Here is a 15,491-nt window from a genome sequence, read left to right as displayed (position 1 = left end):
CATCCATCCTATATCTTTCTAATTTGTGTATTGTTTTACTGCCCAATATGTAATAAATAACTACGGTAACACTGATGTGTTAAATTCCTTTTCAAAGTTAAGCTGATATAATACTTGGAAATACGGCGTTCAAAAACACCTATTACAATATTATAACTAAAAAATTGAAGTATTGAAGTATAGTAGATAAGGTTAGCAGCTTATGTAAGGTAGAACGTACAGTGTTGAGAACACGTCAAGCTTGACACTTAAGATTTAAATTCAACTCTATGCTGCTTGCATTAAGGACGGTCGAAATTCCAAAATGTCAAACTTGATATTATGCTCTTGTCTTGACTATAATGGCAAAATCTGGAGTCTGTCACACCGACAAGAATAAAGCACAATTATTAAGGTTCCTTAAAAAATCAAAGGAATTTGTTGTTTTGCGTGCTTATGCCTATTGACAAGTGACCTTTGACAGATAAATAAAGTAAATAAAGATAATGGATGGACACATAATTATTCAAGATAAAAAGTGACTCGTACGTTCAAAATTATTGTATACGGTTGGACGTTCAGTTTTACCGACAAAAGTATTGTTTTAAAATTGTTTTACGTGTTCACCTACTTGTGGAAATTATGGTGAAAATAGCAGTGTTAGGAGCTGGTATAAACGGGGTTACTTGCGCCTTAAGAATTAAGGAGAAGTATCAAAATGCTGACGTAAGTTTAAACAAAATACTCTGCAAAGTACTCGAACATAAATAATAAGCAGCAGTCTTGCTTTTTTTTCAGAATTCTATATATTTACGCGTGCAATTTTGGCTGTCCTCTCTGTAAAACGCAGCTGTGACAATTTTTTTTTGAGATATCATAAAACAACCATAACCCAGTTTAAAATATTGAAATTGTTTAATGATATTTTAGATTTATTTTATTTATTTATTTAGATAGATTTTTATTGTCGGACACGTTAACTAACTTTGTTTTTCAATAGAGAATTTTGAGCTCTGTTCATGCTGTTTAAAACGGATACTTGACCACTTGTAACTTAACCGCATTTTAGCTAGGGGACAGCAGTATTTCTATCATACACGTAACATAAATCGCGCAAAGTCGTGGTAACGAAAAGTGACGATGAGGTCGACAATGGAGCATGCACACCTAAATAATGCCTATTCACTCTCGCCCTGAAAAGGTCCAAGTTATAACGTTCAGGGAATAAGTCTGCAGACAGTGAATTCCACTCCGTAGCCGTTCGCTATATGAATGTGGAAGCATAACGCTTCGTGTGAATCTTTGGAATATCCACAACATAGAGGTGGAACCCAAGTCTACACCTAGTTCCCCGGTGTTGGAAAGGGGAAAGCGGAATTAAATCGTGTAATTCCATCGCTTACTCTCCGTGATGTATCCCGTAAAATACTGATAAGCAGGCAACTTTCCGGCACTTTTCTAGGTTCTGCAGCTTCGCCTGTACTATTTTCGAGTCACCTATAAGCCTCTTGGCACGCTTGTCTATTGAATCCAAGATGGCCAATTGGTATGTAGCAGAGTTATCCCAAAGGTGGCAGCAGTACTCCATACACGACCGGACTTGTGCTTGGTACAGCTGAAGCAACTGTTCTGATGTGAAGTAACGCCTCACCCTGGAAAGGATGCCAAGCTTCCTGGCTGCATTTTTGGCCATGAATTCAATGTATCTGCCGAACCTCAGATTGAACGACAGGTCCATTCCAAGTAGCTGGAGACGGTCGAGGCGGTGGATACCTGAGCAATGCAAGGGTCAGCCCCATATCTTTCCACATAATTTTGTTTATACAATACACGACCGGACTTAACCTAATGGTTTACCTATTGCCTCTCAAGCAGAGGCCGTGAGTTCAAAACCGGATTGGCACTTCTGAGTTTCTCAGAATTTATGTGCCAATTTAATTTGAAATTTACCATGAGCTTTTCGGTGATGGAAAACATCGGGACGAAATCTGTACGTCCAAGATGTTTCAGAATCCTCGGAAAAAATTTAAAGTCCCCAACCGGAATTGGGCCAGCGTGGTGGACTAAGAGCTACTCCTGAGAGGAGACCTGTGCCCAGCAGTGGGACGTATATGGGTTGATGATGACGATGAGATTTAACATAGTGGTCTTTAACCTCATTATCTTAAGTCACAGACCGAAATTTAACATTGGGCTTTATCACATTATATATGTAGAATTGTATTTACCATGCTAGTTTAAAATTTCGTGCATATCGGTTGAGCAACATCGGCCAATTAGATAATCTTATTCGTAGATTGTGGAATTGGATTAGTTTATTTGGCATCAGCAACACAAAAAAATTAAACAAATAACGTATACATAGGGCGCACTATAAGTTTCCGGAACAGGCCATTACATAAACAATATTTAAAAAGTAATTACAACATTTGAAAATGGAACTCGTTGGTAGAATACAGTTTGTTTCATCTGACTGTCACTTGTTTTTACATTGTGGCGTCATTTTAGAAATTGGTTGTTTACATCACCATGGATTTAACTCGTGAAAATTTTCGTAGTATGATTTTCTACGACTTTAAGTGTAATGTAACAGCTCAGCGGAGCTTCGCTCGGCTTCAAACTTCTTTTGGCCATGAAGCACCTTGCAAGGCGACCATTTATAGCTGGTCTGCAGAATTCAAACGCGGTCGTGTGAATCTCAGTGACGAATTTCGTGATGGTCGCCCGTCCACTGCTGTGAACAAGAAAAATATCGATACTGTGCGCCGTATGATCAAAATAGACAGGCATGTGACATATCATGAGATTCGGGCATCTTTAGGCATAGGCATGAGTCAAATACAATCAATACTACACAAACATTTGGGTGTGAAAAAGCTGTGCTCTCGGTGGATCCCACACAATTTGACTGGGGCTCAAAAAACGGATCGCGTCACTTGGTGCAATGCCATGCTTACCAGATTCAACGACGGGGCGTGAAATTTGGTGTGGGATATAGTAACAGGTGATGAAACATGGATTTATAGTTACGATCCCAAAACAAAGCAGCAATCGAGCGTATGGGTCTTTCGAGATGAGCCGAAACCAACCAAAGTGGCGCGCGTGCAAAGCGCCTCTAAGCGGATGATTGCTTCGTTTTTTAATAAAACTGGACACGTGGCTGCTGTTGCTTTGGAGAATCGTTGTACCGTGAATAGTGATTGGTACACAACCATACAACAAATGAATTTTTGAGCCATCCCGCGTACAGTCCCGGCTTGGCACCTTGTGATTTTATTTATTTCCAAAAATTGAGAACCAGTTACGCGGTCAACGATTTTCATCACCTGAAGAGGGTGTCGAAGAGCATGAAAAATATATTTCAGAGATTATCACGGAGGAGTGGCATAAATGTTTTCAAAATTGGTTCATTTGCATGAAAAAGTGCATTAACGCTAACGGATAATATTTTGAGAAACAATAAATTCATTTCAGACCATTTAGAGTATTTTTTTCTTATTCATTCCGGAAACTTATAGTGCGCCCCACGTAGCTATAGCTATACTTTGCCAAACAAGCGTGATGAGATTTTCGTGTGCATTGTATAATGACAGCTACAGCCGGCCCCACCAAGGCCACAAATTCGCAACGGGTGGTGCGTTCATGGCTTACATTACATTACATTGTACGCAATGTTCGCGCAAACCTTGAACGCCCCGCTGAATGCACACCACCGTTTCGAATTTGCGGCCTTACGGTGAACCATCTTGTTGGCATTTTATAAAACAGCATACGTTATATAGGTTCAGTATTGTACGTACTACTGTACTAACCAAAGTGTACATTATACTTAGCGGGTATAGAGTCATCAGCTCATATCACCCCTGTTGGCGAACGCAGGAAGTACGTTTCCATACACATATCTATAAGTTTATTCTTTTTATTGGGTTCCTGGGACACGCCTTTGCGAAATATAAAATTATATGGTCAATAAAAAGGAAATGCCAGCGTCATCTATTGATTAACGACGTACATCTTCAAGGATATGCAAAGCAAAAATGTTCCCAGTAATCAGACCGTGGTACTAACATTTATTGGTGCTTACAGTTTCGCTCCATTTTTGAAAATTATTACAATTGATCATTGACTTACAAATAAATGGACGACGGGTCTAATACAAAAACCACGAAAAAAATGTCCCAAGTCAACCTATTTAAACGTAGTGACATGTAAAGGAATATGAAAAAGCTAAAACGTTGAATTTAAATTATAATGTCATCGCAGTACTCTAATTCTAATTTAATTTTTCTAAATTAATCTTAAATTAAACTTATTTTTAAATTAATCTAAGTCTAATTTTGCTTGCTTCGCTTCGCTGTCAGTCGAACAAACGAAGACTAAAGCGTGAATGACGCTCTGTATACGATTTTAACGCCCTATAAGTTCGGACACTTTTTAGCGCGGACCCGACGTCCATATAATTGTAAGTCAATGCAATTGATTGATAAAATTAAATATCAAGGTTAAAATCGAACCAATTTGTTGGCATTTGCGCCTAATTTCAATTCCACCACAGTGTTGATCAACGAAACTACATTATCGATTGTCTGTGGCTTACACATTTACTCAATGTCTGTCTTGTCTGATCACACAATGTTGATCGTCAAAAAATCGAGCAAGTCTGCAGATACCTGTACATTATATAGGAAACAGGAAAGCGATGGAATGCTCTACATCAGCGGCTGGCAGCAGCTGCATTGCGGCATCTGTGTTTCCCGAAAAGTACAATTTGGGGCTAATCAAGGCTAGAGTGAATAGGCATTCTTTAGGCAAACGCGGTCCCATCGTCGGTCACATTGCCGCTTAGCATCAGGTGAGATTCTGGTCAAGCGTGAGTCTATTATATATTTAAAAATATGTATAAATATAACTGTATAAAATAGAAATAAAAAAATATATTTTCCTTGAATAAATATTAAATTTGGAATAAATTCTAATCAGGTAATTCTAATATCGGACCAGTTCTCTCCTAATACGACTGGCGACGGGTCAGGTGGACTCTGGTATCCGTTTTATATCGGGAATACGGCGGGAGACAGAATAGCGTAAGTACTAGTAAGAGAAATATGTATGTAGGGTAAGGTGCTTGACAATGAGCCACCTTAATTTTCAAGAGCTGTAACTCTGGATCTATGGACCTAAATGATATACTTTTCCTTAGAATTATAGGTAATTTTACTGGGTATGATGAAGTAGTACTTCATTTTTGTCCAAATACACTCAATCCTTATAAACCCATGTTTAAAAAAAATGAGATACGGTTCATTGTGCACACCTCATGGTACTCATTGAGCCGGGGGCTGGTACACAACGAACCATAGGGGCCACAATGGACGTGATTATTACAATCATCAGCAAACTATTGTATTTTCCGTGACTAAAAACACGTTGCTTATTTTAATTACCTCAATAAAATATGCATTGATGACTAATCTATTATATCTATTAACTTGCACCTATTGCTTATACAAGTCAAACAAAACGACATTCTTTTCGCGTTTTTTTGGTAAAAAATAAAAACATCGACGCCGCTGGGCATCTGTGCCGCTAGCTCGCTGTGGACAAGGAAGAGAGAGGTGCCTATAGTAGAAAGCTCACATGGTGCAATTGGCACCAAATTCCAATATCGCGTTTCTGTTTGGCGTGGTTAATAGTGTACACTTGGTTCACTGTCGAACACCCTACTCTACATACATACATTTAAAATGTTACTTGGTAAAAGAATGGTCGCTTAAATAGATACTATTCTTTGATAACCGTGGTGTATACTTTGCTTGTCCAGTAGAACAATGCGTTCAGGATGCTGTCCCGACTTCCACCTTTTTGTACCGCGTCAACTATATTCGCTGATAAACGTGTCGACAATTTCTACGCTATTAGAAAGCAAAGCGGCGTCACTGTAGGGCATGCAATATCGAGAGGTTTTCAATCCCGGAACTAATTACGAAACTGGACACTCAACATCAGAATTTAAGAAATGAAATAGAATCAACAACGTATGTGACTAACTTAAACATTTTTTTTAGAGAAAGCGCTGTTCCTGGTAGTGAAACTTTAACATTTTATCAGAGAGTGCACTACGTGTTCGATTGCAAAAATAAGCGGCACGAAAATTCTCTCTCACTTCTCCACTCGTAGGCAGAAGAGATATATGTAATCTAATTGCAAATTTTTGTTATGGTGCATTCCCACGGACCGTGTTGTAAAACGCGCCGATTTGTATGGGCTAGCGATCGAACGATTGAAATATGGAAAAATATTTTACAACATATTGGACTTGTGAAATTTTTGAATTCCGGAATGCAAGTCCTAAACCTGCTAAATCGCATGCGCCTCAGCTCGAACGGCATCCTAAGCACATTGGCAAATAGGTAGGAGTCATTGACCTACGTGGGAGTCCCCAAAGCTAGGGCGGTGAAAGCGTTTGCACATTTCTGGCAATTCGTGGTCATTTACCCTCACCGATTAACTTTACATCTCCATCATACAAAATACATACCTAATAATAATTTGTAACACTAGATTTTTAAGTACGTTTTACTAACAAATATTACGGATTCTAAATATCTGAAAATAAATTATTATTATTAACTCAGTCTGATTAAATTACGTATGTCAATAATCTCAGTACCAACGCCTGCCCTTTGTATTATGGCCATAAATCCCTAAAAACTTTTGCTTTTTTAATTTTATCAGGCACTTCTTCGTAGAGGTACCTTCTTTCCAAAAAAAAAGAATCATGAAAATCGGTTCACAAATACCGAAGTTACCGCGTAACATACATACCAAAAAAAAACAGTCGATTTGAGAACCTCCTCCTTTTTTTAAGTCGGTTAAAAAGTAAAAAAATATAATGTTCAAAATAATTGAGTACATACTACCTACGTATAAAAACATGATTTAGTTTTTTTGTCACTGAATTATTATTTACGTTAAATAATAACTAAAGTAATACTTAACCCAGTACTTAGTGTTTTTTTTTTCTGAAATATAAATTCCACCATTTTTGACAATGACTTTAACTGAATTGCATTATCACTGTACCTACCTACTTACAACTTTCGACATAAAGGTAATAAAAGCTACACAGCTATTATAAACTCGAGGTAGAGTGCGATCGTTACGATAATCGCATCGAACCATCGTCGCTACTTCCCTAGCGTTCAAGTTAATCGTTAACGACATAAACATCTACCATAGACTCGTTTCGATCAGTCTGAAACGACGGACCGTGGAAACAAATCGGGGCAGTATCGACGCCGCGCAGCGCTCGCAACGCCTCCACAAAGAACCAGCGAAATAAAAGGGCTATTGCTTCTCGACATCTTTAGTAATTACACAATTTGCACCTGAATTTCCGGTCACTGGGCAAAATATAACTGTAAGTATTTCATTTTGATCGCGTGCCTACTAGAGGGCGCCAGGGTATTGGGGTAAGGAGTAATCCCTGGGTGTTAGTTACCTATCAATAGTCCGAAATGACATTTTTCAGAAATAACGTTTGGTCGAATTTTCATAATCTCGAAAGTCATTTTGAGAGGAAAATGTTTTTTCTTTTAAACCTAACTTAACCTAGCCGAACCTAATCGTGTCTTTGCGATAAACATCCAACATATCCTAAGAACAACGGTTTCGCTATAATTCGGATTTCGGTGTAATGAAAATTCGAACAAACGTTATTCTGGAAAAAAATTCGAGTTTGTGATAGGTTACTCTGGGTCTTACATGGGCTAGCGCCGGCGCTCTGTATGGGGGCCTATAGAGAAACACTCCGTCGGATATTGTTTATTGAGACCTGTACCCAGTGTCATATTTTAAATTTTCAGTAAATGGGGTGGTGAAACTTACCATTTCCTCCACAAGCTGTGGCTGGAAGATGGTCTTAACATCAGTGTGATGCCAATCTACGTGCTAAATAGAGAAGTGCCGCCTGCACTTGCGCATAGGCCACTATGGGCTAATGACGTGTTTGGTTATAACGACATCGATGGACGACTGTTGGAGTACCTAAATCGACTTTATAATAACAATTACGTGTAAGTTCTCTTTATTTCAGTTTCATTTATTTTCTAGAACTGAGTCAAAAGAAATGCCACATCTGCAAAATGACAACTGAGAGAGGTTTAAACATTCTACGAATAAAATTAGTCTTTATGACACTCTTCGTGTGGCGCTACGACAAAAACACCGTTATAACCAAAGACAAAGATCGGAATCGATAAGATCGGGTAGCCCATCCGAGTCTCGAAATCTGATGGGTTTCCGAGCGAGAAGATCAACCTGATTCCTACTATATCTTTCTAATTTGTGAGTTAAATCAACTGTTCCGATTAGAAATGTCAAAAGTTTCCCATCGGCCCGTTGTGAATCGCAATTATGCGCCTCGACTCGGAAGAAACGCAGTTTCCGATCGGGAGAGGCAATCAAAATCAAGCTGCTGTAACAAACGCGTAGAAACATTCGTAACATCTGCGGACTCGATCTTATAGCTCAGTGGTTGTCCTAAATAGACACAGGTTAGAGTCCTGTCAGATCGAAGGAATATTTCTTTGTGTTCGATCTTTGTATGAATAATTATAATGCTCGGCCCGTGGCTCCACGGGCGGCGTCGCGCCAACGCGCTGTGGGAAGAGGGCGGCCGCCCGTGCCAACGCAGTCTCGCATGTATAAGATAAAGATAAATTTATTCGGAATAAAAATTTAACCTAAAAACTTATTAAACCTTATATGCGCCACTCTATCGCAAACAGTGAAATTATTATATGTTTACATAAGTTTAATTAAGGTGAGTATTGCAAGTTAATCTAGGTGATAATCAATAGTTACTTGACAAATAGAGCTCAAATTGTCAAAGTCCAGGCGTCGAACGGCCATATCGCTAGATCTTCTGTAAGCAGTGTACATAGAGGCGTGCCGCAAGGATCTATATTGGGACCCATTCTTTTTGTTTTGTACTCTGCGGAGATTATAAGAAATGTGAAATATTGTAATTACCATCTTTATGCGGACGATGTACAAATCTATATTCACACACGTCCACAGGATTTGAAACTGTTCCTTTCTAGGATCAACTCTGATCTCGATAGCATCGCCCGATGGTCAAATGACAATGCTTTGGTTTTGAATCCAACTAAATCAAAGTTTATGGTTCTAGGTTCAAAATACCAGATAGCAAGCGTCCTTTCACAGGATCCTAGGATTAGCATTCTTGGATCGTCAGTCGAATTTGTTAACCAAGCCAAAAATTTAGGTGTTACTATGGACAGCAGGTTGCGATTTGTGAGCCATGTAGTCTGTTGCGAGATCTTGCCTTTTTCGACTCAAAGTGCTATACAAAATTCGTCATTTGCTCAGCGAAGACATTAGACTGAAAATGTGTGATTCCCTTATTTTATCAAAATTAAATTATGCTGATATAGTTTTCGGACCTTGTCTTCTCTCCACATCAAAAAAGGTAATACAGCGTATTCAAAACGCTTGCATACGATTTTGTTATAGCGTTCCACCGACAAGTCACATAACACCTGTATTAAACCAACACGGTATTCTGAATATGGAATCGAGAAGAATTTTGCATTTTTCTACATTGATGCACTCTGTTGTCAGATACAAAAGTCCACCTTATCTATATTCAAAATTGAAGTGGCACACTTATTCATATAATTCACGCAGGATAAATCGTTTTTTATTGGTAACACCTTTTCATAAAACAAGAGCCTTTGAGGGTAGTTTCCGGTATCAGGCATCTAAATGCTGGAACAATCTGCCTCCTCCACTCAGACAAAGGATCTCTAAATCATATAAAAAAAGTGTTAATAGAAAACCAGCTTATGCTCTGATGCCGGATGTTCCCAACTTATTAATGATATTTACATATATTTATAACTTTTATTTAAATATATACGTGTGTCGTAAATGTGTAGTGTGGCTTAAAAGGAAGGATATACATGCACCATTTCCTCGGGACTCAGTCGACGCCGATACAGGAACGACTGAAAATCAGCGTCTGTTCGACCGAGATAGACATATTGCTGAGTCGTATCCTTTTCCTCGCTTGAGCCACTACGCACACTTACTAACTTAAATTAATAAGTCACTTGTTGTTTTCTTTTTAGTTGTAATTTTCGATATAAGTGTGTGTAGTGTTTCAAATTCAGTGAATAAACTTCTTTCTGATACCGTGGTGATACCAAAACTATGTAAAGTTGTTTACTTACTCGTATATGGGCCTGTGGCGTGACGTCACGAGCCGTGGGAAATCATTTTTTCATCTTTTAGCAGATGTTATTGTAATAAATTTTCTGTGTACTAAAAAGTTAATTCGATATTAAATATGCAACACAAATTGCATCAAATAACACATTGTTATAAATTTTGTATTATTTTCACGTTCCGCTGTTGCAAAACACCGTTGTTACATTTTTCAGTTCCGGACACGTATTCACAACATTCGTAGTGCAGCCTCCAAAAATTATCTCGTATCTTCTCGATCGGTTCAAGGCCGTGGGAGGAAAAGTGCTTCAAGTTAAGATTAAATCTCTACGTGACCCTTTACTGAATGGATATCAAGTGGTTGTCAATTGTACTGGACTAGGTGCAAGGGAAATGGTACCAGACAGAAGAGTGTTTCCTATTCGGGGACAGATTTTTAAGGTAATATGATATGAAAATATACAAAATAATATAAAAATCATTCATTGCAGACAATTTACAGTTCATTTTGTTGGTACACTCAAGGCGGCTTCCCACGGCTCGTGGCCCTGTAGCGGCATGTTCGGACCCGCCGCTGGTCACAACTTGGTGGCAGAAATAGGTAAGGTGGTGGTGGTAAGAATTAAATCACAAAGACTTAAGTGTCGATACTACTTTAGATCGAATTTGAATTTTTCCCGTACTGGATCGAATCATGTTGTCTTCCCATACATCTTTATCTAACAAATACTCTTTATTTTTGTAATGTGACTTTTCAATTAAAATACTTTTAATTGAAAAAAAAAAATATTTAGGAAATTATAATCTTAATTTGTTCTCCGGAATCTTACTGTAGAAACGTATACAGTTCCCCATAACAGAATCGTTTTCGTTAGTTAAACGAAATCGTGGTACTATGAGTTTGGATTTAGTTCTAAGCCACCGTTTAAAGATATTTTTATTTTTGTACGAAAGTAAAATCTAAAATAATTGTCAAAAGTCATGTAACAAAAGTTGTTAATGATGTTAGTAATATAGGTGTTAATAATATTTTACTAATAGCCCTGTACAACTTCGAACAGGCACGAGGTGCTTTCATACGAGTGAGGAATCTGCTATACAACCGAACTCAAACTGAATAACCGTAACACGACTGCTTTTAATATTTAGTAGTTTAGTGTTCATTCCCAGAAGCAGCTGCCAGAATTCCAGGATTAAATTCCAGAATCCACACAAATTTGATTCAAAGTGTATTCCACAGCATTTAAGTTTAGGTATTTGAAATGAGCAATCCCTAGAGTTTTTCGCTCGTTCTTCTCAGAGAGGTCAGCGTAGTGAACGAGCATTAGCTTAAAAAGTAGCTTAAAAAATGACGTTTTCAAGTGTCAATTTTTTTCTATGGAGTAAATGATTTGTCATTGAAACAAAAATTTAAACACTTCTTAGGATGAGAGAGTGACATCTCAGGAACTGTTTATTATTATGGGCCTATATTTTTATTATGATATCAAAAGACAGGACGAGCAAGTCGTCGGCTTGGTATTAGGCAACACGCCTAGATATAACAGTTGCCGTGGCACTTATGCTTCAAATCGAAAAGATCTGAGGGCACTGTCACTGCGATTGTCACCCTGCGCCATAAGTTGACACGTCTCATGTGTCTGTGGTTTCCCTAAAAACCCTTAGGCAGAATTTACATTGCTGCGGAACGGAATGGAAGTTAATTTTTTTAACTATACCAAATTTGAAGTTTATATGTCAGTTGTATAATGTACAATGTGAATACGAGCCAAAAAACAGGTCGCGTGGCTTCTCGCGAAGTTGGTTACACAATTGACGTATCGAATTCATTACCTGTGCTAAGTACAATTTCGTTACAAAAAGTATACACAAGTTTCACACAGGACTTGTTAACTTATGTCTTAGGGTGACGGGCGCAGTGGCACTGCCATTGTTATGGACAGGCGTGTGGCTTACCATCAGACGCACGGCTTGTTCGACCCGTCAGTTGATATTATAAAAAAAACCTTCCATTCAGTTTAAATCCGGAACACAGTGATGCTCAATAATCTAATTAGTGCCAGTAATTCCCTGAACGAACTCTTTCATAAAGAACTCTACTGCTACTAATATAATCACTTTAAATACTTCCCAGTTGAAGAAACATTTATAATAGTCTAATTTGTAAAATAGGTGGCAGCACCGTGGATCAACGTTACTGTGATAGACGACAATAGTGGCCACTACATTATACCGAAGTAAGTTTTATGTTTTTTTTTACAATACTAAATGACGGGACGAACAAGTCGTATGCCTGATGGTAAGCGCGCCTGTCCTTGACAGTTGCAGTGCCACTCAGAGCTTTAAATCGAGGGGCACTGCCACTGCGCCCGTCATCCTAAGGCATAAGTTGACAAGTCCCTTGTGCCTGTAATTTCACCAGCACCCTTACCCTTCAAAGCCAGAACGCAGTATGTTCACATTACTGCTTGGCGGCAAAAGTAGATAAGGTAATATATGAATATGGTTAAGATATTTTTCTTCAATATGAGCCCACCTTTATTATTTTTAATTACTGGGTATTAAATAAACAAATTACTTTAGTTGTCGTGAATTAACGTGGGCACTCTAATTTTGGTTTCAGTGCCGAAACATGTGTATTAGGTGGTACACATCAAGAAGAAGACTTTAATACTAAACTAGATGAAAAAGATACTGATTTCATACTAAACGGATGTAGAACTATTATTCCAAGTTTAACTGTAAGTACAAAACAATTTGAACAGGGCCGCATTAGGGAAACACGGTGGGGGTCAATATGGGCAGTTCCAACAAAGGATCGCTTTTTTTTAAGGTTTTTTTCATTGACTTACAAATGAATGGACGACGGGTCTAATACAAAAACCACGAAAAAAATGTCCCAAGTCAACCTATTTAAACGTAGTGACATGTAAAGGAATATGAAAAAGCTAAAACGTTGAATTTAAATTGTAATGTCATCGTAGTACTGTCTAATTTTGCTTGCTTCCCTGTCAGTCGAACAAACGAAGACTAAAGCGTGAATGACGCTCTGTATACGATTTTAACGCCCTATAAGTTCGGACACTTTTTAGCGCGGACCCGACGTCCATATAATTGTAAGTCCATGGTTTTTTAATGTTTTTTTTATACTGTTGGTTGACTTTACATACACAGTAAGACCAAGATGAGTTTGACAATAGAGCGAATTAAATCTAACATTAAAGCTAACATTACTGATTTACCATCAATAGGTACATAAACATTTTTTTAGGACGCAAAAATCGTAAAGGCATGGGTCGGATTGCGCCCCGGCAGAGATGAGGTTCGCATCGAGTTGGAAGAGTGCGATGGAAAATTGTACATTCACAATTATGGTCATGGTGAGAACGTTTAGTAACATTAAGTATAATTTTTAAGTGTCATAGGAGAAATTTTGAAGAAGCTATTTTTTAACGTTATCTATGTTTGCGGTGGTCTACAAACTTACAAAATGCCTAAAAATTATTAATAGAACCTACATACATAGAATAAAAATTTACAAGGCTACAAGCTGCTTAACATGATGGTGAGTGCATCAAAGTAGCCTCTCCGCACAACGTAACATTTGTTTCCTGTACGTCTTGCGCACCCTGACAAGTTTTACACCGATCGCAAATCCTTTCACCACGATGGCAAGTATTAACGAAAGGTCACACAACGAGCGAAGTTAAGCTAAATTATATAATATAGTTAAGCTAAATAATCTTCTTCTTCTTTTAAATGTTATGGCCCCATCGAAATAATCAATGATTTTGCCAATGTCAAGTAAAAATAACTATGTACGGTAGTTTAGTATTATTATAAAAATTATACAAAAAATGGCGATTTCGCCAATGTCCTGTGAGTTTTATTATTTCGTATTTAGTATGTTGACATTGATTGACAGATATGTTACCTCTCTACAATCTATTCTTCCACAGATTATTCTATAAATTACTTTTCCTTTGATATGCAATCTTAGCAGTGGAAGCGTTTCCGCTTCTGACCGCCCATATTTTGGCTCCTCATTTCAAATTCAAAATTGGCTATTCGAATTTCGATGCTCTCGCTCGCTCTACCAAACGTTCGTCATTCTTGTACCGACCTTGGAGGCATCTGGTCCTCACCAGATCTCGTAAATGTACGAAATCTCACCTTTTCGATTCCCTACACTTGGCCTTACTCCTACCGCGCTTACGCGCCTTCCTCATGACCAGTTCCTCGATTGCCTCATGCTAAACCTGGTCTTCACGTTTACGCTCCTCCTACCTGGACTGTGTGCCTCACCTTCTCCAAGCGAGTTTGGAGCGGCAGAAGTAACTGAAGCCGACGGTCAAGATGAAGTAGAACTCCACCTCCGAGTACAAATTGATATAATCCACTGCTGCACTACCACCGCCGTCTCGTCATCATTCCTCGCTGCCCCCTGGTTCCGCTCTACAGGCATTATTCAGCTTACAACCTCGCTGCTCTTCGGTTCTGCACCTCTGTCCTCAGTCATCAAGAGTCGAGGGCAGAGGCCTCCAACTCCATCTTCTCCTATCTTCACCTTCACACTACACGTACATTGCTTACTCTACCACTTCCTAACACTCTGTTTCTTTCCACCCCGACCTTCTGGCTCTCCACCTCCACAACATGAAGTAGGTGGTATTGAAGTTGAGCATTCTTTCCTCATTCCTATGTGGTGATTTAGTGATCTGTGCGATTAGCCTTTTGTAGGTATAATACATATGATTTATAGTTTGTTTTACGTTTACAGGTGGCAGTGGATTGACACTGTTCTGGGGATGTGCCTCAGAAGTACTCGATAATCTCAGTCAATGGTGGGATAAGTTGCGCAGTCCAATTACAAAGTCAAAACTATAATATTATAACAAAAAATATATATTTTGTGCTACATAAAGAGTATTGTATTAAATCACATTCTTATAAAACAATATGTATGTAAATTTATTCAAAATAAATACATTCTGGCATCCGATAGCTTCAATCTTATAATATGTATATCACTAAATATTAAAAAAATATTTCTTGTAGATAGACAAGGCTTCACAAATCGAATAAACTGAATCCTAGTGTTGGATCAAGGAATATTTACCATATACATAGGAAAATCTACACTCGCGAGCAACCAAACCGACTCAATGTCTAAGCGCGCATTCAGAGTAGGTTTTATCAAAAAGTTTACAACCGAATTATAAAAACGTTATATGTTTAAAATGCTTGAAACTTCAGCTTTA

At 38.2% G+C, this 15,491-nt stretch overlaps 1 protein-coding gene across 2 annotated transcripts; it reads left to right on the top strand.

The window, feature by feature from the left end:
- The first annotated feature begins 598 nt into the window (after window positions 1-598).
- On the top strand, window positions 599-15,371 carry LOC113240345 (D-amino-acid oxidase). Of its 2 annotated transcripts, XM_026477625.1 has the most exons (8): window positions 622-705; window positions 4,960-5,063; window positions 7,845-8,054; window positions 10,446-10,671; window positions 12,403-12,467; window positions 12,854-12,971; window positions 13,502-13,610; window positions 15,011-15,371. In XM_026477625.1, exons 1-8 carry the CDS (start codon window positions 622-624, stop codon window positions 15,115-15,117), a joined length of 1,023 nt encoding a protein of 340 aa, XP_026333410.1. In that variant the 3' UTR covers window positions 15,118-15,371. The 2 variants fall into 2 exon arrangements, with proteins under 2 accessions (XP_026333409.1, XP_026333410.1); XM_026477624.1 differs by lacking the exon at window positions 4,960-5,063 and having other exon boundaries at window positions 599-705.
- Window positions 15,372-15,491: the final 120 nt, after the last annotated feature.

The sequence above is a fragment of the Hyposmocoma kahamanoa genome, unplaced genomic scaffold, assembly GCF_003589595.1.
Source record: "Hyposmocoma kahamanoa isolate Upper Pololo Valley unplaced genomic scaffold, ASM358959v1 134, whole genome shotgun sequence".
NCBI lineage: Eukaryota > Metazoa > Arthropoda > Insecta > Lepidoptera > Cosmopterigidae > Hyposmocoma > Hyposmocoma kahamanoa.
The sequence above is the reverse complement of the archived record's forward strand: the minus strand, read 5'-3'. Positions and strand labels throughout refer to the sequence as shown.